General features: G+C 35.5%; 3 protein-coding genes across 8 annotated transcripts in view; 2 read left to right on the forward strand and 1 right to left on the reverse strand.

Moving 5' to 3' along the window:
* Positions 1–2,882: 2,882 nt before the first annotated feature.
* Positions 2,883–4,948, forward strand: LOC120358047. Its single transcript, XM_039450536.1, has 7 exons — positions 2,883–3,057; positions 3,252–3,381; positions 3,694–3,768; positions 3,841–4,068; positions 4,129–4,299; positions 4,379–4,485; positions 4,645–4,948. The coding sequence occupies exons 1-5, from the start codon at positions 3,043–3,045 to the stop codon at positions 4,191–4,193; spliced, it is 513 nt and encodes a 170-aa protein (XP_039306470.1). The 5' UTR covers positions 2,883–3,042; the 3' UTR covers positions 4,194–4,299; positions 4,379–4,485; positions 4,645–4,948.
* On the reverse strand, positions 4,945–6,791 carry LOC120358046 (protein ALP1-like). The gene is made up of 3 exons (XM_039450535.1): positions 6,122–6,791; positions 5,812–6,049; positions 4,945–5,735 (listed from the first exon to the last, which is right to left on the reverse strand). Exons 1-3 carry the CDS (start codon positions 6,475–6,477, stop codon positions 5,025–5,027), a joined length of 1,305 nt encoding a protein of 434 aa, XP_039306469.1. The 5' UTR covers positions 6,478–6,791; the 3' UTR covers positions 4,945–5,024.
* A 2,637-nt stretch (positions 6,792–9,428) lies between these two features.
* Positions 9,429–24,902, forward strand: part of LOC105198920 (solute carrier family 35 member F6) — a 115,785-nt gene continuing 100,311 nt past the window's right edge. For 3 of the 6 annotated variants that reach the window (XR_005575133.1, XM_039451305.1, XM_026140484.2), the window contains exon 1: positions 9,431–9,807. Coding sequence is in view for 5 of the 6 variants with exons in the window: in XM_039451305.1 (XP_039307239.1) it covers positions 9,725–9,807 (83 nt within the window). In the remaining variant the exon portion in view is untranslated. Of the gene's footprint in view, positions 9,808–12,579; positions 12,737–24,902 lie in introns of all 6 variants that reach the window. The other 3 variants (XM_039451303.1, XM_039451304.1, XM_026140483.2) reach the window with 3 other exon arrangements.

A 24,902-nucleotide genomic window follows, 5' to 3' on the forward strand; every position in this document is an offset into this window, starting at 1 on the left:
AAGAATTTCCTTCTTTCTCTTTGACACCTGCTCTTTTCTTCTTTTCTGGACACTCGCGCGCATAGTGTCCTTTTTCCTGGCACTTGAAACATTTTATGTCTTTCACTTCTTTCTTCTTTTTTTGTTTCGGGTTTCCAGTTTTTTTCTTTTCGACACCGTTTTTGACAACAGCCAACACTTCGACAGTGTCACCATTTGTCCCGTGTCTGACTTCCTCACGCACCAGTCGCTCTGTCAAGTTTTCGATCGTCTGTCTCTGTTCTTCGACATTATCCCACGCCGTTTGAAAACTACTGTAACTCGATGGTAACCCGGAAAGAATTTTCGCCATCACGGTCGCATCGGACATTGTTTCACCGACATTTTTCAGTTGCAGCGCCATGTTTCTTACTTTTGAAACATGCTGCACCACCGTGTCACCCGTTTCCATACGGTACGCATGGAATTTATTTAACAGCAGCAACTTGCTCGAGACCGATTTTTGCTCATACTGACTGCACAGCGCGTCCGACATTTCTTTCGCGGTCTGACAGGTAATTAAGGAGATTAGCTGCGATCTCTCAAGAATCGTCGAGATCAGCACTCTAGCTTTAGCGTCCTTCTCCTCCCACGTATTCCGAACCGCGGACGTTGCGTCCGCCGCTAATTGGTCCGAACCATTTACCACGTTATGCACACACGCTGCTCTAAAGAGAGCCACCATTTCGAATTTCCACGTCAGGAAATTCGTTCCATCTAACTTTTCGATATGCCTTACCGAAATATCGTCTGGCATTTTCAACAGCTACGACCACGCACGTTATTCAAACAGAAAAAAACTCTCGCGATTTTTTTCGCCACCGAAAAAACACTAATGGTCGCCACGTGCTTCGTGATACGACGACCCTGTTGCCAAAATGCCGCTAACTACTGTCTTAACCACGCACAAAATCCTTCCCTCTCAAGACTACTGGGCCCATAACCTGTTGAGTCTCTTTCGTGGAATTGGAAGGAGTGACTTAGGTATAACAGATCTATTCCCGTTAGCCAAATACTTCTGTATGCACTTGAATGGTAAAGCAATATATTTTAATTTTTTTAAATACAAAATTGCACATGTGCTTCTCTTACTGTTTTCTACAAAGAAGTGAGGAGTCTCGCGTAACGACCGTTGATGCGCCACACGCCTCCTGTCGCAATAAAATGAAACTAAAATAAACGCTTTGGGCACTAGCAAACGCGGCAAATACGAGTGCGCTAAACTCATTTATCCAACATACATCATGCGCTCTCTTTACGGAATTTGGTCATTATCTCTTTATCAAAACAATTATGCAACTAAGTTGTTATAACAATTATAACAACTATGACAATTAAAAAAGCGTCATATGTTTTTTTAGTAATTTTTCTCGGTGAATCGATTGCGCAATCAGTTCTCCTTTACAGTCAGTTTTGACAATTTGTTTATAACAATTAATTGCAAAATTAACTTTGGCAACGGGCTTTTTACATCATTAATGTTTTTTCATGCTTCGATACTATTTCTAATTATTGTTTTTTGACTGATTTGGTCATGGGCAGAAACAGGTTTTAATTATTTATATAATTTATATTAAAAATATCTAAGGCTAAATAAACAAAAGGTCAATAAGAGTGTTCGCGATACTAAGACGCCAGTTTCTTCTTGTTCTAATCAGCTTTACTTCAAATATTACTTTGTATTAACAATCTCACAAGTGTACGTTTAGCTCAGTGTTAAGATACTAGGTTATCGTTCCGAAGATCTTAGGTTCGAATCCCGCCGGCGCCGATGCGTTTCAAAAATTTATAAAATAATACGTAATTGTAATTAGTGAATTAAAATGTTATATGTGAAACAGTGAATACAGATTAAGCTATAATAATAATAAAATTTGTTTAAAAAGAAATTTTTTTTACCGTCCATGAGACGTCCACTGAAGGTCCGAACCTCCACGGTACACGTCCATTAATAATCTAAATAACGTCTGCTGAAACTCCATAAAGCCTCTACTAATAATCCACGTGACGTCGGTTTGTCATCCACTAAGGCTCTATGAACCCTTTATTAATAATCCACGTAACGTCTAATGGACATCCCTTGTTAACGTCTAATGGACGTCCAATGGACGTGCGCAATGCGGAACTGTGGATGCCTAGTGGCCGTCCATTGGATGTCCATGGGACGTCCACTGGAAGATCCGAACTTCCACGGCAGACGTCCATTAGACGTCCATTGGAGGTTTTAGTTTTATGTGGGTGCTGACTTGAGATTCGACTATAAATACCGGCCATACACCTTTAAGACGAAAGGCCTCGCACATAAAATGCATAACATAACATATAGCGTTTTTCATTGAGAAAACTAGTGCGCACTGAATGTGCATTTGCTGCAGGTAATTGGGCGTTTCCGTTAGCACCGTCATCGCGCGAACCGAAACGTCCAATTGTCAGCGGCGAGTGCACACTCAGTGCGCACTAGTTTTCCCAATGAAAAACGCTAATAAACACAACATAAGACCGATGCACTAATGAGCATTCAACATAAAGTCGCCATATTGATTTACATAAGATTCCTATTGGTCCAGAGGCCTTATGCTACGCTTAGGCTCTGTTATACATTTCATGTGCGAGGTCCTTAAGGTCTTTGGACCAATAAAAATCTTATGTAAATTAATATAGCGACTTTATACTAGATACTCATTGGTCCATCGGTCTTATGTTGTGCTTATGTTATGTTATGCATTTCATGTGCGAGGCCCTTTAAGGTTATACACACACCTTCCATAACCGTAACCATAAGACCGTAAGAATTACCCAATCACAGTCGAGAATTCAGATTCTTATTTTTTAATTCTCGACTGTGATTGGCTAATTCTTACAGTACGTCTTAAGGTACAATTTCATGGTGTCGCTTGTCGCCGAGATAAGTAGTCACGTGACCAAATTATGTCCAGTTCTTGTCGCTAGCGATGCCGAAGAAAAGTAGGATTGAATCCAACTTCTAGCGACGTCGCTTCACGTGATTATCAAGTAAATTTGAATATGGATCTGCAAGATGTAAGTACAATAAATAAATAAATTAATTAATACAGATTTCTTGTACTCTTATAATTATTATATTAAAATACCGGAACTAAAAAAGTTGAATAAATGGAATGAATTCAGCTTGTTATAATTTTGAGGTTAAGTGTGATCACATGCATAGTAGGGTAAAAATGATTAAAATTGTAATAATTTCATAAAATTTTCAGATAGCTGTTGTACATACCTGCGGGATATGTGAAACAATTATTGATCAAAACGACATTCCGATGCATGATTGTATAAGAGCATACAAAAAGTTCTTCGTGGATAATAATTATTATTTTTATCCAGTAACAGGTATAATATATACAATATAATAAAAGAGACGAGAGTTACAACGTTATTGTTGATGCGTACCAGTACTTTTGTGTTTATTGATCAGTTTCCATCAAATTGGTACGAACGTTTTAACCCGAGTTTGAATCGACAATTAAAAACTAATCAAGCCTTTGTTCACATAACATGGTGTGACTCGCATTAGCCCTCTTTTATTAAATTATTAAATCTCATGAGTCTTCCAAATATCTTTAAAAAAAATATATATACTTAATTTTTATTTTATCATTGAAAAAAATAACATTCTACAAGAATGTATATTATTATTTGTAGGTGATAATCGCATTGTTCGACGAAGCCTTGTCAATAACAAAGAAGTCGTCTTGCCGGTTCGTGAAAAGATTAGTGGTAAATAGAAACTTTGAAATCTTGAAAATTATAGTAATAAGTCTGCATTTTTTTAACTGAAATTGATTTTAGGAACTATAACAACACTTTCGTCAAACGAATTACAAGCTGAAAAGGAAAATAGGTCTCATAATGAGAGAGACAAAATCGCAAAGTCTACATTAAATTACGATGACGAGGAACTTTTAATTTTATTAGTTCAAGAACGAAGGCCCCTGTGGGATTTTACTATTCCATTAGAACAGCGATGTCAACGCATAACAAAAAAACTCTGGGATGAAGTGTCAGAAACATTGAGAGGTAAAAAAAGCGTTAAAAACATTCACGGTTAAAATATTTAAAGAAAAATTTTATTTACAGGTAAACTTAGTGGTGAAGAAGCAAAAAAAAATTTAAAAATTTACATGACGCCTATAGACGAATAATAAATACTGAAAAACGCCCTAGTGGGTCGGCTAGACCTCTCCCTACAAAGAAATGGCACCACTATGAATCCATGGAGTTTTTGCGTGACTTATGTCTTGTCAAAAAGTAAAAATTATATACAGTATTTTAATTATATACACTTTTGAATTGTTTCCTTTTTAATTTATAATTTTTATATTTTTAGGGGAAAAGTTTCTAATATTGACGCTATTGATGTCGATGACTCTGCGAGTAACATTGGCGAATCAATAAATGATGATGCAACTTGTGATGGCCCATCAGAGGCATCAGGTACTTGATATTAATATCTATTTTGAATGTTTTATGCTAAAGTGGTTTTCACCGAAACTAGAAGTATAAGAATAATCAGTGTTCTATAATGAATGATGAAAGATTTTGATTACTCTATCAATAATCAAAATATAATAATAATAAACCAATAAACTACAGGTACAACAACTAAAAAGAAGAAGACCTCGGGACAGCAGTCCGATGCATTAGATAGAATTGCCGATTCACTCTGTCGACCATCAACTCCACTTGTATTACCACCAGCACCCAAATGTGATGAAATTGATTCGTCATTAGCAGTAATCGGATGGAGGTTAAGACAAATGAATCCAACACAACAATTACATGTCATTCAGCAAATGATGAACCTAACTTTTGATGTACTCACAAAAAATTAAGTTTTATTATTTTTTTAAAAGCATACATCTGTTACATTTTTATAATAAAGTTTAAATCAACTCCACTGATATTTTATAATTTATTATACATTTTCAGACAAGTTAAATTGCATATATACAATTAATGAATGAGTATAAGAACTAACAATGATAGAATTGACTTGGTATGGCACCTTCACTATTAAAATATTTACAGAATTCTTCGCGAATTTGCATCGCTTGACGAGAACTATTATTAGAACCGCACTGAGTTATGTTTTCTAATGCACTATTATCCGTGCAATTTCTCCAAGAACCTGGAATAAAGCCGTCATCACTCTCTCGATCAATTAGTGTTGAAGTAACATATTGATTTTCTTCAATATCCATCTGACGAATCCAATTATGGAGGCATATAATGGCTTTAACAATTGAAATTGTCTTTTCTATACTACAATTGATTGGTCGCTTCAAAATTCTCCATTGACTGACTAAAATACCAAATGTATTTTCGATTGTTCTCCTAGCTCGACTCAATCGATAGTTATAAATATTTCGCTCGTCGTTTAAACCGCCTTTTCCTGGATAAGGCCGGAGTAAATAATCTGACAATTGAAAGGCTTCATCGCCCACTAGAACATATGGTAAAGGAGGTCCACCTGGGCTGAGAGGTTCTGGTGCAGGTACGTTCATTTCCTTTGATGCAAATTTTAGACCCATCGTTGAATCTCTAAAAATACCACCGTCACTGCGACGACCGTAGGCTCCTATATCAACGAACGTGAACATATATTGTGCGTCACAAATTCCGAGGAGCACAATACTGTGAGTCTTCTTATAATTATAATAAGATGAGCCTGCTTTAGGTGGACACTAGAAAAAGAATAATCATTTATGCATCAAACTTATAATCTCCAATGATGAATGTAGTATTGATCAGTAACATTACTTCAATAATAACATGTTTGCCGTCAATTGCGCCTACGCAATGATTGAAATCCCATTTCTCTTCAAATTCTTTAGCAAGGTGTAGCCATTCCTCTGTTGTTTTTGATGGTGGGATCACTTTCTGACGAATACAGTTCCATATAGCATCGCATGTTTCACCTATAACGTGGCTTATTGTTGAAACTCCAGCGAGAAAGTGATATGACATTGAATGCATCGAATCACCAGTTGCTAAATATCTAAAAATATTAATATCAAATATAATTATTTTTGAATTCATAATGTAATGCACGAAATAAGGACAAACAAACCTCAATGTTATAGATAGTCGCTCTGCAGGAGGTAACGGTTCTCTAATTGCCGTTTGTTTAGTGATTGCAGGTGCCACTAAGTGTAACAATTCTTCAAATTGCATAACTGTCATGCGATAATAGTTTCGAAAATTTTCTGGAGTTAATCTTGGAACAGATGCGTAGTAAAAACCATGTTCACGTCGTCTTTTAAATAATGGATCAATCCAAAATCTCTTTTTTTTATATTTTTTTTTTAACTTTGCAATGTATACAGCGACTATTAGTTTATTTCGTCGACGTTGCTCTTCATTTTTATTATAAATGATTGTAGCAACTTGACAGGCCCACTCGTGATATCTTTCTTGATATGACATGTTGGACACACACAATGTAGAAATTTACTTTTTTGTGTGTTCTTACTTGGAACACGCGTAGTAAAATATTGGCATTGAAACTCCTTCGTAGTCTGATATTCAGGGCCCCTCAAGAAGAAAAAGAAGGGATACGCGTCGTCAACCTGCCCGAGAAGCTTTGAGGTTATTTAACGATTGAAATTTATTTTACACAACATCTAGGTTATGTTTCTTTTCTTTCTGTCGCTGCTTTCCGTTCACACAAGCGACGGTTGAAATCAGTGACATATAAAATCACGTGACTCGTCTGTCGCTGAATATGAGCAACAAGCGACACCATGAACACATACCTTTATGCTTACGGTTATGGAAGGTGTGTGTTAATGCCTGTTCTACAATAGCAGTAAACACAAGACCGTAAGGTTGTAACGTAAGAAATGAAAATTTTTCATTCGCTTACGAGCTCTTAAAACCACGCCTTACAACCTTAAGGTCTTGTGTTTATGCTATTGTAGAACAGGCTTAAGGGCCTCGCACATGAAATGCATAACATAACATAAGCACAACATAAGACCGATGAACCAATGAGCATTCAGCATAAAGTCGCCATATTGATTTACATAAGATTCCTATTGGTCCAAAAGCTTTATGCTACGCTTATGCTCTGTTATGCATTTCATGTGCGAGGTCCTTTATAGCCTTTAATCACACAACTCAACGTTTTCGACAAGAAAAACGCCAATGTGTACAGTCGTGTTCATTATAGTTGCGACACTTTTTCTTCGATGGTTTTTGGAATGTAGCCTTGCTCTTTAAGCGGCGAACGTAATTGGTTAGATCCACAAGTAAGAACCAATCACGTTCTCAGCTCTCGTTATAGTTGCACGTTCAAAAACGCATCTAAGAAAAAGTGTCGCAACTATAATGAACACGACTGTACATACACTTATGCCTCGTGCCCACAGGACGCGGCAAGGCTTGCCGCGCGGCAGAAGTTGGCTGAGGAATATTTCGATAGCCAATCAATGTCTCGTTCGCCTGGATGTAATTTCCGCCTCGCGGCAAAAGTTGGATCGAGTTCATGATTGGCCAACTTCATGATTGGCTACCATGCCAACTTCCGCCGCGCGGCAAGCCTTGCCGCGTCCTGTGGGCACGAGGCATTACACGATTATGGCTCTGTTTACACCGAATACTTGATACGCGTAATATTTAGTAACTTTCTATTCAATTATCTTAATTTCAGTAATAAATTTTATGAATAGTATATTAAGCTGGTACAATATGAATGAAAATAATTAATTAAATATAGATATCACGTATACATTTACACGTATTGTTAAAATTAAAATAATTTAATAGAAAGTTACTTGTTAGTATGCGTGTCAAGTGTTCGGTGTAAACTAGGTCAATGTATGTACAGTCATGTTCATTTTGGGCTGTATTCCGATATTAACTGCCAGTACTGAAAATGTATAGTATATGTGACGTGAACTATAAATTTTCAGTACTGCCAGTAAAAACGGAACACAGCCATAGTTGCGACACTTTTTCTTAGATGCGTCTCTGAACACGCAACTATAACAAGAGCTGAGATCATGATTGGTTCTTACTTGTGGATCCAACCAATTACGTTCGCCGCTCGATGAGCAAGGCTACATTCCAAAAACCATCGAAGAAAAAGTGTCGCAACTATGGCTGTATTCCGATATTAACTGCCAGTACTGAAAATGTATAGTATATGTGACGTGAACTATAAATTTTCAGTACTGCCCATGGTGGAAGTAACATGGTGTGTGCAGTTTGCAAGCATCTCTCTCTAATTCTTTGCCCTCTCGCTTGTTTTCTGACCGTTCAGACCCCAGGTGTACCAATCTTATTTAACTCCACAAAGTTGTTACAACTGAATGTAGTTGTCTTCGTTGCACGCACATCATGTTGTATTCTCTCGGTCTTTTTTTATCGCATACGTGAATATCGTACGAGAGCCTCGAACAGAAGGAAGAGTGTGATTTGCATGTAAGTAATATTTTTTAATATTTTACAATAATTGAAGAAGTTTGTTCATATATTAACATAAATTAAACTGGAAAGGCTTCAAATAAAATTACATAAAATGCAATAAAATGACTCTTTGAAGGTCTCTTTCAATATATAAAAAGAAAAAACAAATACAAAAATTTAATTTTAAAGAATTCTCAGTTAATTATCTCCCAAATTAGTTCGATCCGCCATAAGGCCGCGAACTGCACTATATATAGTGCTTTTTCTAGATCGCTCCGTTTGAAAAGTCGCATTTTTTTACTCAATCCGCATAAAATGCCGCGAGTAATGTATAAAATTCTTAAGATCGTTCCGCTTGAAAAGCCGCGATCGTTTTACTCGATCTGCACAAAATGCCGCGAGTAAATGTAAAATTGATATTTTACAAACTTTGATTAATTTTTGTGGAAGTTTGACTTGTATAGGTTGTTCATCTACCACGAAAGTCGATGCAGTCTTGTTGAGATAATAACACTCTAAAGGAAGCAGAATCAGTCTTTCTTTAAAAATTTTTGCAAATCGTTGACTAAGTCACCAAAAGTTGGTCTATGTTTATTTTTTGTTGCAAAAATTATGTTTTTGTTGCGGAAATAATTTTTTCATTTTTTTATTTTTTCTCCTTTCATCATTTTTTAAGTATTGCTTCTTATTTATTTTACAATGCACTGACGCACCATCTTCACTAAATTTCACATAAAATCTCTCGAATTACGTACGTCTTTCGAAATCACGCGTACTACAAACGGTACAAACTGCAATTCTTTCAGAGAAAAGGACACAACGAACATATAGCAGAGTGGGACAAAGATGCAATCATAACAGTTGTAGTAACCTGATATTATCAAACATTTAATTTTTCGAAGTTGGTACACCTGGGGTCTGAGCGGTATCCGAAGCGAAAAAGGGGCGTGGTTTGCGGATTTTGCACACACCATGTAATACTTCCACCATGGTACTGCCAGTAAAAACGGAACACAGCCTATAATGAACACGACTGTACATACAAAGTGTAAGCAAGAAGAACAAAGCTATTGACACATAGTTGAAGGAAAAACAAAAGATGAGAAGTATTGAAAGTTCAATTACAAAGCACAAGCCTTTTGCTTAATGTATTCAGTCTGTTGAATTAAAAGAATCATTTGATACATGTTTATAGTTATATACATATATAAGCAGAAAGTACCCATTTTGTGGTTATATTATTACTATCTGTTATTACTTATAAATGACAATGACATGGTCAAACTATCAACGTACCTTAGCCCTGCTTCAAATAGTTACAGGCTCGTTTAATACTTTATCAGTTAAGTAAGTATTTATCACAAGAACTAAAATTATTTTATGTGTATTTTAACAATATTGAAATCTATGTAGGGCTGTATTCAGAAACTTCGCTAAATACATCAGATATCATTTTATTCTTGTTTACAACTATTTGTTTATACATTCGACAATTAACGAGGATAAAATGATATCTAACGTTTCTGAACGCAGCCTACAGAAGGTAATATTACCCCTTTGGCTATACATATTACAATAATAAGTTAATCATCCCACCTCACCTCTAATTTTGAAGAAATTAAACTCATTTGATGTATGTTTGTATAAAATGAAAGGACAAAAAAAAAGTGTTAGATTGCCCTGCAAACCAAGATATCAATCGTTGAAATTGATGAGTATACAAGTTAGAAAACCTGTTATTTCGACGAAATGCAGCGACATATATGTATCTCTTGTGGCCACAGGCGCATGCAAAAAGACGTGTTTTTGCACGAAATGAAAGAATCTGATTAAAAAAGTGTTAGATTGCCCCGCGAACCGAGATATTGTTGAAGTTGACGAGTATATAGGTTAGAAAATCTGTCTTTCGATGAAATGCAGTGACATATAAGTATATCCTGTGACCACAAGTGCATGCAAAAAGTGCACAAATTTGAATTGTTTGTGAATATATTTTTTAATTTTACAAATTCTTTGTTTTGAAAACAAATTATTTTCTTATATAATTTTTATTTTTAGAGCAGAGAATTACTTAGTATTTTTAAAGCAAAGAATTTGTGTAATTAGAGAAAATATTAACAAGTTCTCTCCCTGATAAAAAAGAATTCATAGCAATTGAATACAGTAGAATTTCAATTTGTATCATTTTCTATAAGCTGTATTGAATGCTTGAGTTCAGATACGAATCATATTTTCTTACATGATCAGGTTTTATAAGATTTATATTCAATGGAAAACTTATGACAGATACTCTATCATTTTCAGTCTTATGACAGATACTCTATTATTTTTTGTCATATTCTATCTATTGTATCTAACGAAATAGTAACATAATGAATTAACATTTATCGATTTTTATTGTAATTTAATAAATAACAATTGTATATTAAATAAAATTAAATTGTTATTTGAAATTTATTCAGTGAGTTTCTTTCGCCACTGTATGAAACAAACTATAAAATTTTATCTTATTTACAAAGTAAGAAACAAAGACCATAACGTTCTCAGCAAATAATTTTTTTTATATAATTATTAGTACAAAATTACCTTTTCAACAAAGGTAAAAAAAAATGGTAAATGTGTGCATCTATGCATCAAATCTTTATTTTTTCTAACCCTAATGGTACTGTCTTTGTATTCTCATTAAAAAATTTTCCTAACCCAAGTGATATATGTTTAATAAATATGTTTAATTTTTCTACAAATCCCAAGTGGTACTATTTCTGTATTGTCATTGAAAAATCTCTTTATTTCAACTCAAGTGCTAGTATCTTTAATTTTTCTATAAAACTTAAGTGATACTATTTTTGTATTTTTATTTAATGTACAATACAAAAACTTGGAGCTGCTAGAAGTTTAAATATAACAATGTAAATGTAAACTTATTCTATGCTTAATACTAAGTTGTATATTGATCAGAATCGCTTATATACACAAAAGATATTTATTACATTTATTGCATTCTTATTTAAAATTTTTTTATTACTTTTTTATCTACTAGCGCCAAGTTTTTGTACATTAAAAATTTTTTATTTTAATAAACTTTTCTTACTTTTGTTTCCTCTTTAATTTTTTAAGATTAAATGTTACATATTTTATTGAAACTTTTTTAAATTAAATACATCCACTTGGATTAGAAGAAAAAGATTGTGCAATGGATATACAAGGTTAGTAAAATTTGGATTTTATTTTAAAAAATTTATAGATACTACCAAATGATATCTAAATCTAAATCTAAAAAAATCTAAATAGATTTTAATAAAATAATGATTCAATTTGAATTTTATTTATTAAAAGTATTATAGCAGTTATTTCTAAGAGCAACATATTCTCTTTATAATTGGCATAATTCAAAGATTTCATACATTTTTTTGGAAAAATATTTAGGTTTAATTAAATTATACAATTTTTCGATATTATTTGTTTTTAAATAAATACCACTTGTATTGGAATAAGATTTTTTATTGAAAATATAAAAATAGTAACCACAAAGGTACTAACCACTTGAGTTTTATGAAGAAATTAAAGATACTATTACTTGGGTTGGAATAGGAAAATTTGCAAATGAGAATACAAATATAGTTTTGTAAAAAAAAAAATGTGGAACACACGCACACACACACACACACACAGCCTTGGCTAAAATTATAAAGTACCTACATCTATTTACATTTATTTGAATTTTTTAAATTGATTACTGGCATTATACATAAATTTAGAAGGTTCATGAAGCAAATGATAATTTACATTTGAATTTTTATTTAAATCCTTTTAATTAAAAGTATTTAAAAAATATAAGATGCTTTACAACTTTGACTAAAGTTGTATGTATACACATAAACACACACGCACGCACATACGCACACACACACACATATAAGCAGGGAATGTGTATTATACTTTTGAAGAAAGTTTTAATATTATTATATCGTTGATTTTATCCCTGTATCAACTTCTAATATATTTCAATGTGAACGTATTTTACAAAAGTTTTTCTTAAATATTATTTACATGTATATTTTTAAAGTCTTTATGTCTTGCTATATTTAATGATATTAAGATAGAGTTTTTCTTTTATAGTTTCTCCTTGAAAATGATTGGTAAAAGACAAAGTTAATTAGCAACGCATGCAATTCTTAGCAGATTAATTGCAAATGTACTTGCCACAAAATATAGCTGGCATGGAATAAATGGAAAAAGATCTTCGCTCAACTTTTGATAACAAAATTGATTATAAGTAAATATTTTAGCAATAATAATTTAAACATTTTATTACCCATTAAATAGAAAGTTGTAAAAAAGACATTGTCTTTAAACTTTTTTTTGCTTTACAAACTGTATGTAAAATTTGGTTTAAGTGTATTGAGGCACAAATAGTAGAAACTGCTTCAACATACTTGCTTAAGCAGCATGTGAAATGTGTTCGGGTTAGGAAGATCCAAAAACTAGAACAAAGGGAAATTGTTTTTGATTAGTCTAACTTCTAAATGAAAATAACTAATATTTGACAAAAAAATAGATGTGAAATATCTGATTATGTTATGTTATTGAAAAATTCGAAATTTTAAAAAATCAGTGTTTTTATATCATTCTTTTATTATTTATGAAACATTTATTTTCTAGGACGGCTTGAAGTATCCTATTTTTGTAATGACTTTACCGTAGCAGCTATTAAAATCTACATTTTATTTAAATATATGTACATAAATAATTTATGTGAAAGAGTAAAACAGCCGCGCGCTACAGAGCTTTTGATATTATATACATTTACACTATACATATTATATACAATTACAAAAAAAATTCACGATAAAAGAAATTTAATAAATTATAATTAAGTACAAAGGCTAATAAGAGTCAGCGCAGTTAGCAATGCGCACAACAAATTAGACAAAATTCTTTGTTTAATTAATACAAATTTGAACGTTTTGATTTTTCTTTGGAGTCATCATTAGCTTAATAAGATCCAGCAAAATTCAATTGAAATATCGAGTCATTGTCTGTTCAATATGCGGACAAGTCACTCACGACCTGCCGAACCCAATGTGCTAATTTCCTTATGAGAAGAGATGATTTGATTCCTTTATAAGTATATGTGAAATTATGCGCAAATTATTCTAATTAAGAGAAAAATTCATGAAGTGATTCACTCCACACGTCGACGAGGATTAGTGAAGCAATGGATAGCAAACCAGTGAAATTTATAAAGATACAATTAAAATTCCGTTTTACTGCAGCGTGATGCTTCTTCCAGCGTTACTTCTAAGTGACTGATTGTTAAGCATGAGATCCGAATGGATATATCATTGCAAACACAGAAAGCCCGCAAGATAGAAACAAAAACAAATCATAACGACTTGATGGAAAAAGGAAACTAAATTAAATTGTTCTTTGCCAAACGTTAAAAACGAATAAATTAAGTACGCAAAATTCTCAATGAAGACATACACGTACGTGATCTTGAGTTTTTTTTACAATTTTCTTAGTAATAAAAGATACGCAATGTGAAGGCATTCAGTATCCGATTGTAAGTTCAAGCTGTTCTTTTACTTCTGAATATGAAGCATTTTGGACACTAAACGCCTGCTCAAGAAACACTTCGATTCACGAATTTGCACGTTCTCCCAGTGAAACCCATGACCACGTTTAATTCCATGTTCTGTGATTACAGAGTGATTTTTAATATTTCAATTAATGATGTTTCTGTGTTCGGTTTTTCTTATTTTTAATCTGCCAGTCTGGCTTACATAGGAGGCATTACATTCTTTACATGAAATTTTGTATACTAAGGTACCCAAGCTGAATAAGGCCCACCTAACATATTTTCTTTTTTATAAATTTTATTTACAAAGATATTGAAATAAACTAAATGAGAATAAAATGTTTATTTCAATCATTCGCCAAAATAAAATTATTTTTTATATAAAACATTTTTAAGTAAACAAAAAAGAAATGTTTTTAAACTTAGACATTGGGCCTTATTAAATTCTTGTGCTTTTAATAAGGCCCGAATTAAAAATAAATTTAAAATAACAAAGGAATTAAATATTATCTTCCAACTCACTGTTAAAATGATTATTAATCACAAATACGAAATCTTTTAAGATCTATTATACTAGTAAAACATCACAATTATTTTTAGTTTTATCTATAATTAATATTTTAACTATAAGAAATTCTGGCTATTTTAGTGCAATTTTAGTTTATGATATGTTAGTATCATTGAAAATCGTTATTCTCTGTTGCAAGCCATATACATAATAAACAAATGACAATAACTATAACAATTAATGTACAAGTGGGCCTTATTTATCAATACATTGTTCATAAAAAAGTGTATTTATTCCAAAAAATTAATATACATATTTGTTTTTTCCTATAGTTAGAAAGTTGAATAATATTATAATATGTTGTAATGAACCATTAAATAATGTATACTTGTTAAATTTACAACACATTTTTATAAAAACGTTTGATTTACCCACTTTGTTACAAGCTTTCATTGCACTGAATAAACGTGTTGCCAGCGGTATTAATTTCCTATTCAGTCTTTATCTACTTTCTATGACATATCTTTTGAGCATATATTTCAAACATAAAGTGGGTTTTTAAATGGTAAATTTAAAAGTGGGCCTTATTTAATACTGGCCCTTATTCGGCTTAAGTATTTTATGTTTTTCTTAGAGTTTGTTGGGGAAACATCTTTCTGAACTTTTATAATCCTGCTCAATTTATTGAGACTAAAATATGCCGTTTTTATATTTAGATTTAAGAATCTAAATATAAAAATGCCATATTTTAGTCTTACAAGTAACACTACCCAAATGTAAATCGTCGATTTTGATAATTTTTGAATATGTTTTAGCAGACGTAAAAATAAGACATACGTATTTTTTTTTTATCGGCGGAAAACCATATTTACACCCTTTTGAATTTATGGGTATCGATTTAATTGTTTTGTATATAAGGATTTAGTATTTTTGGCCCGAACCAAATAAAATAGTTGCATCATCAAGAAATATGAAAAATGAAAAATTTTTGACTCGGTTTGATCATTTTTAGGGGGTAAACCACTCCCTGTATTTGAAACAAAAATTTTAAAAATGCCCAGATAATTGCAAATTTTATTCAAAAATTTTGAAAAAGATATATGTTATATACGCATCCAAAACAAAAGTGAGACTGTTTGAGGATTTAAGGGTGATTACCCTTTTATCGAATTTCTTATAATAATAATAATAATGGAACTGAGCGGTCCTCAAGTCGAAGATCCGCCTACGGCACGCAGACTATTGTCCATTGCCTATCAGTTTTAGTCTCAGCCCCGCATAGGCCGGGCAATCACAAAGAATGTGGAGACTTGTCTCCTCATCCTCCCCACACTCGGCCATATCAGATCGGCCCAGCCTGTGCATGTGGTAATTGAGGACCCCATGGCCAGTGAGTATTTGCACTATTAGCTTGGCTTCTCTTCTGCTCAAGGACCTTATGTCCCTGACCAGGCCCTCACTAAGTGTTTCCCCCAGTAGAACCCCAGCCTGTCGACATTTGGTCCCTAGCTTGTTTTTCCAAAACTTGAGGTGCTCACTCCGCAACTAGGCCCGGATCTTCCTCCTGCCTAGACAGAAAGGGACCCCCAGGTGCCGGTCCCGGCCCAAATACCTCCATTCTTGATGCGGCCCTGGCGACCCGATCGGCCTCATTGCCCTCGATCCCCGAGTGACCGGGGACCCAGGTCACGATAACTTCTTTATCTCTCGCCAGCTTCTCCAGTGCATTCCTGCAGTCCCAGACCAGCCGCGGAGTGCAGATCGGAGCCTTAAGTGCCTTGTTAGCAGTTTGGCTGTCCGAGCATATTCTTACGCGCCCACCTGCCTCCTTTCCGTCCAGGGTCAGTTGAGCACATCTTAGGATCGCCACGATCTCCGTCTGGAAGACCGTGGCGTACCCGTTTAGGGGCAGGCTCTCCGCCACTCCCCTTTGCCAGCAAACGATGCCCGCGCCGGAGCTCGTACCCGTTTTGGAGCCATCTGTAAACCAGACGTCCCCGTCCCAGGCCAGAACCAGTGTGCTGGGATCTTTTCAGTCCACGGGCCCTGTGACCTGCACTTTAAAGCGCCTGTCCAGGGCCCGAACTGCTGGCATCCTATCTTGCCTCATTCCAAAGATGGAATCGGTCAACACGCCACTAGGGAACCTAGTGTGCGCAGTTCCCTTTTTCCATTTTAATTCACAGGTTAGTCGGTGTGCAGCGATCCCCGCCGCCTCCACCACCACCTGGTGAAGTGGTTCAATCCCGTATCGAATTTCTTACGTAACATTTAAATTTATCCCGAAATAATGGTAAACAGTTTCATTTATCGTCAAATTAATTAATATTTACAAGGATCTAATTTTATTTAATTTTTTGGGTTTTTTTTGTAAATTATTGTAAAGACTATAAAGAATAGCCATTAATTAATATTACTAAAGTTATAATGTAACAATTAATTTAAATTTTTTTTAAATTGTTAAAATATTAGGTGTTGGAATTAATTCGTAGCGTTTTACGAGAGATGGCGGGGATACTACAGTTTTCTGTTTTTACCGTCAGAATCAAATTTATCTTAAATCAGTTGTTAGGTTAGGTGTTATTTTTACGACATCTTACTTTCACTTGTTAATAACATCAAGTTATAATTATTTAAATATGTCTAAATTTATACCAAATAAAGTGTTTTTGCGGGGAGTTTTATTACATTACTTTCATATGAATAAAACTGCTGCGGAAAGCCATAGGATTTTAGAAGAAGTTTATGGTGAGCAAGCTTTAGCTGAACAAACGTGTCGGAAGTGGTTTGCGCGATTCAAGAGCGGTGATTTCGACTTAGAAGACAAGGAACGACCTGGACAGCCAAAAAAGTTTGAAGACAAAGAATTGGAGACATTACTTGAGGAGAACTCAACTCAAACGCTCGAAGAGTTGTCCACATCGTTGGGGGTTGACTTTTCAACAGTGGGAAAACGACTTAAAGCGTTAAGGATGATCCAAAAGGAAGAACATTGGATCCCATACGAATTAAAGCCGAGGGACGTTGAAAGGCGTTTTTTGACTTGCGAGTTACTGCTTCAACGGTACAAAAGAAAAAGTTTTTTACATCGGATTGTTACGGGTGATGAAAAGTGGATATATTACGATAACCCCAAGCGCAAAAAATCATGGGTTAAGCCTGGACAACCATCATCATCAGTACCAAAACGTAATATTCATGGATCTAAGCTTCTTCTTTGCATTTGGTGGGATCAACGGGGTGTGGTTTACTACGTATTGCTGAATCCGAATGAAACCATCACTGGGGATCGTTACCGACTGCAATTGATGCGCTTGAGTCGGGCATTGAAGGAGAAACGGCCGGAATGGAGCGAAAGGCATGACAAAATTATTTTGCTGCACGACAATGCTAGACCGCACGTCGCAAAGCCAGTGCAAACGTACCTGCAAACGCTGAAATGGGAAGTCCTAACCCACCCGCCGTATTCTCCAGATATTGCTCCTTCGGATTATCACTTGTTCCGGTCGATGGCCCATGGTTTGTCCGCGGAGAAATTTACTTCTTATGAAGAATGCAAAACTTGGATTGATTCATGGATCGCCTCTAAGGACGAAGCGTTTTTTCGACGGGGTATCCGTCTCTTACCCGAAAGATGGGAAAAAGTTGTGGCAAGCGATGGAAAATATTTTTAGTAATGTATTTTTATATTTAAACTTAGAATAAATCGTTGTTTCTCTCTAAAAAAACGCTACGAATTAATTCCAACACCTAATACAAATATAAAAATGAAAAAACAACATACAAATAAAAACACAAAAAAATTACAAAACAATAAACAAATAAAAAAAACAAAAAACCAAAAAAATTAAATAAAATGAGATCCTTGTAAATATTAATTTGACGATAAATGAAACTGTTTACCATTATTTCGGGATAAATTTAAATGTTACGTAAGAAATTCAATAAAAGGGTGGTCTTGCTGCTCTTCCTCTCAGCTTGTCCTTCTGCAATTCTTCTCTAATCAGATACTCCGGTACTTTCCACCCTACCTCCATCATCCATCTTAAATACCTTTCCTGCATCCTTTTTAGTTTACCTCCAAATCTTTGTTCCCCCAAATCCCCATACACCATTACTGTCCTGACTAACGCGTCAAACAACCATACTCTTTTTTCCTATTTCTTTCTAAACTTCGTTTTTTCTATCCCCCATACTTGCCCCATCATCAGCATTTCTCTCTTATTCTATTCTTTATCTGCTTTTCCTGCTTCCCATTCCTTTGAAATACGTATCCTAAATATTTCTATTTTCTCACTTCTATCTTTAGGCCTTTCCATCTCCACCTTACCTTTTTTCTTCTTCCCCCTCCTTTTCCGAATCTCATAATCTTTGATTTCCTTGCGTTCACCTTCTTTCTTTTTTTCCTCATATATCTTTCTAATCTACTCATCATTGCTCTCATCCCATCCTCCTCCTCCGCCAGTAGCATCATCCGCGTACGCCAGCGTGTATATCTTTTCTCTTCTGAGTTTTACCCTTCCCCACCCTTTCTTCATATACTTTTTCAAATCTGCCGTTAATAAATTAAACAATCCCGGGTTTAGTGGACACCTCTGTCTCACCCTTCTTCCTGTCCAAAATACCTTACTTAACCCTTCCCCCACCCTTGCTTTATTCGTTTCCTTCAGCATATCTTCACATCTCTTTAACAATTTCTCCTTTACCCCTCTCTTCCTCATCATCTTCCCCACCTCTATCTACCGAATCAAAAGCCGCCCTCAAATCCACAAAAAACGCTATCAATTTTCTCCTCTCTTTATGTATCTGCCTGTTAACCAGATAATTTAGTACGTATATATTATCGATCGTTCCTATCTCTTTTCTAAATCCCATTTGGTTCTATAGGATCATGTTTCTCTCCTCTACTTCACCTTCTAGTCTTGCCCCCAGAATCATCGCGTACATTTTGTATAACGTCGACATTAGCGTTACCCCCTATATTACTCCACCGTTTCTCTCCTTGTTTCTTTATCGGCACTACTATCTCTTCACACCACTCTTTTATCCAATCCTCTCCTTTCGAAATTTTATCACAGATTTCCCACACCCACTCCTCCAACCTTTCCCCGCTGTACTTCCAGACCTTTCCTGATATTTCGTTACTTTCCGCAGCTTTTCCCTCCTTTAACCTTTTCAGTGCCTTCTTCACCTCCCTCTTCCCTTCCTGCTCATCCCCCCCACTCTTCTATCTCTTCTCATTCCTCTTACCACCTTTTCCCCCAGCCTTCCTAAAACTTCCATGAAATATTCCATTTATTCTTTTTTCTTTATTTTCCCGTTAATCTCTTTTCTTTTCTTCCGTTCTCTGTTCACCACTTTCCACACTTGTCTTTCCATCTTCGCTTCCCTCGCCTTCTCTACTCACCTTTCTCTCTCTTTTTTTCTTCTCTTCACACCTCTTATTGTACTCCCTTTTTATTTCTCTGTACTTTTCCTCCTTCCGCCCATCTTTCTCCACCTTCTTAATTTCCTCCTCACCCCTCTTACCCGCCCTGCACTCATCATCCTACGATTCCCTTCCCTCTCCTGTTTTTTTCCTTCCTTGACCCTCCTCCAAAATTCTTTTAATATCCTTCCTTACATCCTCTCATCCCACCCCCGATTCCTCTCCTCTCCCTATCTCATCATCAACTTCTCTCAAAACAAACTTCTCCTCTGTGACCACTCCCACTTTCTCTCCTCTCCTCCCCACTTTTTCCCCTCCCCTCGTCACTTTCTCCGTGCTCCCCCCTTTTCTCCTTTGATTTATACTACCACCGGAAAGTGATCCGAATCAATCCTATTCTCCACTTTTATTTTTCTTACCATTTCCCAAACCTCTTCATTCTCCATCACATAATCCAGCACAGACTCCCCTTTTCCCCCTGCGTATGTCTCCCCCCCTTCATTTTTTTTTACGGAATATATATAATTAATATACAAACTATGTATCAATTTTGCAGTATCTTTCTTTTTTATGTTTTTATTTCTTTTTTGGGATGATTACGCGTATACCTTAAATTATGCATAGAAGCTTTTTTGTGGACAATTTCAAAAGCTTTATTTTTTATTTGACATTTTCTAGGAAATTAATACTTACCGAGATATATCTAAAAGAATAAAAAAAAACCTGATTTTTACCTTGATTTTTTACCTTGAAGATGACCTTGTCGGTGACATTATGATATTCGTAATTGGTGCACCAAAATACAGTAGTATACCAATTTGCAGCCAAATCGGAGGATTCCGTTTTTTGGAACCTTATCTCGGCCAATTTTGTTCCCTAGTGCATAATACATATATGTATACAGGGTGATTCAAAATAACCTATTGGTCTCGAAGCTGGCATATTCGTAATCGAATTCTGAGACGATTTTTCCTTTTGCAAAAATTTGTCCGGAGCTTAGTTTTCAAGTTACAATAAGAATTAGTTAGCGTATAACGGGTCGGATACAAGTGGTAGACAGGGGCGGCGCGACTTACTGTTACACGCGGGTGTTTCAGTGGAGCACCTCCTGCGCTCAAATGACTGACAATAGTACATGGACAGCACATTTCTATTTAAACCCTCTCTCTCTCTCTCTCCCTCTGTCACTTTAATTATGCTACATTTAACTTGTCAAATATCGATCTCCGTCATCCGGCCGTCAAATATCGGGATAATCGTAAAATCTTCAGGTTTACATTATTATAATGAATGTACATAGACCCGCGAATAATAAAATTTAATGCAAATTAGATTACTTAAATGTGCACTTGCAAGTTAAAAGTAGCACTTTTAAAACGCACAAGAAGGAAAGAAAGGGGCGAGAGAGAGAGAGAGAGAGAGAGAGAGAGAGCGAGAGAGAGAGACGGGAGGAGGAGGGAGGAGGAGGGGGCTTCAAACAAGTTTAAGCACGTTTACTCACGCACACGGCGATCAACTTATTGTTTCTACGATGCGACAGTTCAATTTAAATTTGTCCTTTATCCAGATCTATCCCTCGAAGTTGTTTTACCACATTTCACCACATTTATACTATTTACTCGGTACTTGATCGATGAACGCGGAACTACGCGACGAACCGATCGATCGACTTTGTTAATTTCTATTAATCACTACTCTAATTACTACAATCATTCGATGCGTTAAAATTACTCGAAGAAACACGTGTCTACGTTACGATCACACAACACGTGTTCGCTCGACGATATCAAGCAGTCGACTGGATGTTATTGGTTATGTCGTTATAAGAGTGTCGAACAATTGGTTAAAGCCATAAGTTAAAACGCGGCAATTTAAAATGAAAATATTGGTTAATACGATTTACATCAATACAATTTATCAGAAAAATGTTGCAAATGCATGTTTATCATTATTTGTTAAAAATTGTATGATCCATAAGTGACTCTTTATCTAGATAATTGTTATTTATTCAAAATATTCAAAAAATGATTGTATCAAAATCACTTTCTTCTAAATATTTTTTTGTTTTTTATTTTTTATTATTTGCAAAAACTGAAAATATTTCTCGAAATAAAATATTTGGTTGCCCTGAAAAGGGCAGATTATCCATTGCTGCAAGGAGATTTCAAGAATTATATTCTTGAAGTTTTCTTCATAATAAATGTTCGAAGTGGCCACCGTCCATTGTAATGCAGGCTCTCATGCGTCGTAATAAATTTATTTGCATCTTCTCCAGAATGTCATTGTCGATACTCCAAATGGCATGATGCAGCTTGCCATTTAAATCCTCGACGTCTTCGGGAAGCTTTCTATAAATAATTTCTTTACAGTATCCCCACAGGAAAAAATCCAACGGATTGAGGTCCGGGGATCTTGCGGTCCAACGTATTGGGCTGTAACGGCCCATCCAACGGTCAGGAAATTGTGCATTTAAGTAATTTGTTACTATTCTGGCATTATGTGGTCCAGCGCCATCTTGTTGGAATATAATTTTATTCCTGTTTGCTAATGGAATTTCTTCTAAAAAGTCTGGAATATTTTCAGATAAAAATTCCATGTACGACGCGCCAATTAAAAGGTCGGGCAGAATTACTGGACCCAATATGTTTGTGCCCATGATTCCTGCCCATACGTTTAATTTCCATCGTGTTTGAAAATTTCTGGCTCGAGTTACTCGAAGATTCTCGTCACTCCACATATGCATATTGTGAGAGTTAAAAATTCCTTCTCGTGTAAACAGCGATTCGTCGCTGAATATCACACGAGAAGGAAATTCAGGAACCTCATCTACTCTTTTTAAAAAATTTTCACAAAATGTTCTTTGTAGATAATCCTCCTCTCGTAATTCTTGCACGCGAGTATAATGATAAGCGTGCAATTTTTCTTCTTTCAGAATTCTTTGAACTGTAGAGTAAGGTAGATCGTGTTCCCGAGCAATGACCCGAACACTTGTTTCAGGCTCTTGTTCGACAGCACGAAGGACTCTCTCTACACTTCGCAAATTCCTTTCGTTGCGATGTCTACCGCAATCATTTTTTTTCGGTAAGACACTTCCGGTCTCGAACAACCGTTGAGATGCTCCAATTATAATGACCGCCGTCGGATGCCTTGCTCTATTCGGATATAATTCTTGATATCTCCTTGCAGCAACGTAGGGTTGGCCCTGGCATTTACCAAGTGCCATCAGCATATCGTAGTACTCTTCGTTCGTGTATGCTGCCATATCGTGTATCGTCCTGACGATGGATCTAACGATCGAAGAATTGATGAGAGCACCGATCGCTGCATCCTATTTAACGGTCTTCGCGGGAGGTTGTTTCCTCCCACCGCACCTCCTCCGTCGAATCTTGTCGCGGGTGACGTATCACGCAACGTTCTGATTCGACGGGAGAGGTGCGGTGGGAGGAAACAACCTCCCGCGAAGACCGTTAAATAGGATGCAGCGATCGGTGCTCTCATCAATTCTTCGATCGTTAGATCCATCGTCAGGACGATACACGATATGGCAGCATACACGAACGAAGAGTACTACGATATGCTGATGGCACTTGGTGAATGCCAGGGCCAACCCTACGTTGCTGCAAGAAGATATCAACAATTATATCCGAATAGAGCAAGGCATCCGACGGCGGTCATTATAATTGGAGCATCTCAACGGTTGTTCGAGACCGGAAGTGTCTTACCGAAAAAAAAAGATTGCGGTAGACATCGCAACGAAAGGAATTTGCGAAGTGTAGAGAGAGTCCTTCGTGCTGTCGAACAAGAGCCTGAAACAAGTGTTCGGGTCATTGCTCGGGAACACGATCTACCTTACTCTACAGTTCAAAGAATTCTGAAAGAAGAAAAATTGCACGCTTATCATTATACTCGCGTGCAAGAATTACGAGAGGAGGATTATCTACAAAGAACATTTTGTGAAAATTTTTTAAAAAGAGTAGATGAGGTTCCTGAATTTCCTTCTCGTGTGATATTCAGCGACGAATCGCTGTTTACACGAGAAGGAATTTTTAACTCTCACAATATGCATATGTGGAGTGACGAGAATCTTCGAGTAACTCGAGCCAGAAATTTTCAAACACGATGGAAATTAAACGTATGGGCAGGAATCATGGGCACAAACATATTGGGTCCAGTAATTCTGCCCGACCTTTTAATTGGCGCGTCGTACATGGAATTTTTATCTGAAAATATTCCAGACTTTTTAGAAGAAATTCCATTAGCAAACAGGAATAAAATTATATTCCAACAAGATGGCGCTGGACCACATAATGCCAGAATAGTAACAAATTACTTAAATGCACAATTTCCTGACCGTTGGATGGGCCGTTACAGCCCAATACGTTGGACCGAAAGATCCCCGGACCTCAATCCGTTGGATTTTTTCCTGTGGGGATACTGTAAAGAAATTATTTACAGAAAGCTTCCCGAAGACGTCGAGGATTTAAATGGCAAGCTGCATCATGCCATTTGGAGTATCGACAATGACACTCTGGAGAAGATGCAAATAAATTTATTACGACGCATAAGAGCCTGCATTACAATGGACGATGGCCACTTCGAACATTTATTATGAAGAAAACTTCAAGAATATAATTCTTGAAATCTCCTTGCAGCAATGGATAATCTGCCCTTTTCAGGGCAACCAAATATTTTATTTCGAGAAATATTTTCAGTTTTTGCAAATAATAAAAAATAAAAAACAAAAAATATTTAGAAAAAAGTGATTTTGATACAATCATTTCTTGAATATTTTGAATAAATAACAATTATCTAGATAAAGAGTCACTTATGGATCATACAATTTTTAACAAATAATGATAAACATGCATTTGCAACATTTTTCTGATAAATTGTATTGATGTAAATCGTATTAACCAATATTTTCA

Source organism: Solenopsis invicta, chromosome 6 (assembly GCF_016802725.1).
Source record: "Solenopsis invicta isolate M01_SB chromosome 6, UNIL_Sinv_3.0, whole genome shotgun sequence".
In the NCBI taxonomy this organism is placed as follows: Eukaryota; Metazoa; Arthropoda; class Insecta; order Hymenoptera; family Formicidae; genus Solenopsis; species Solenopsis invicta.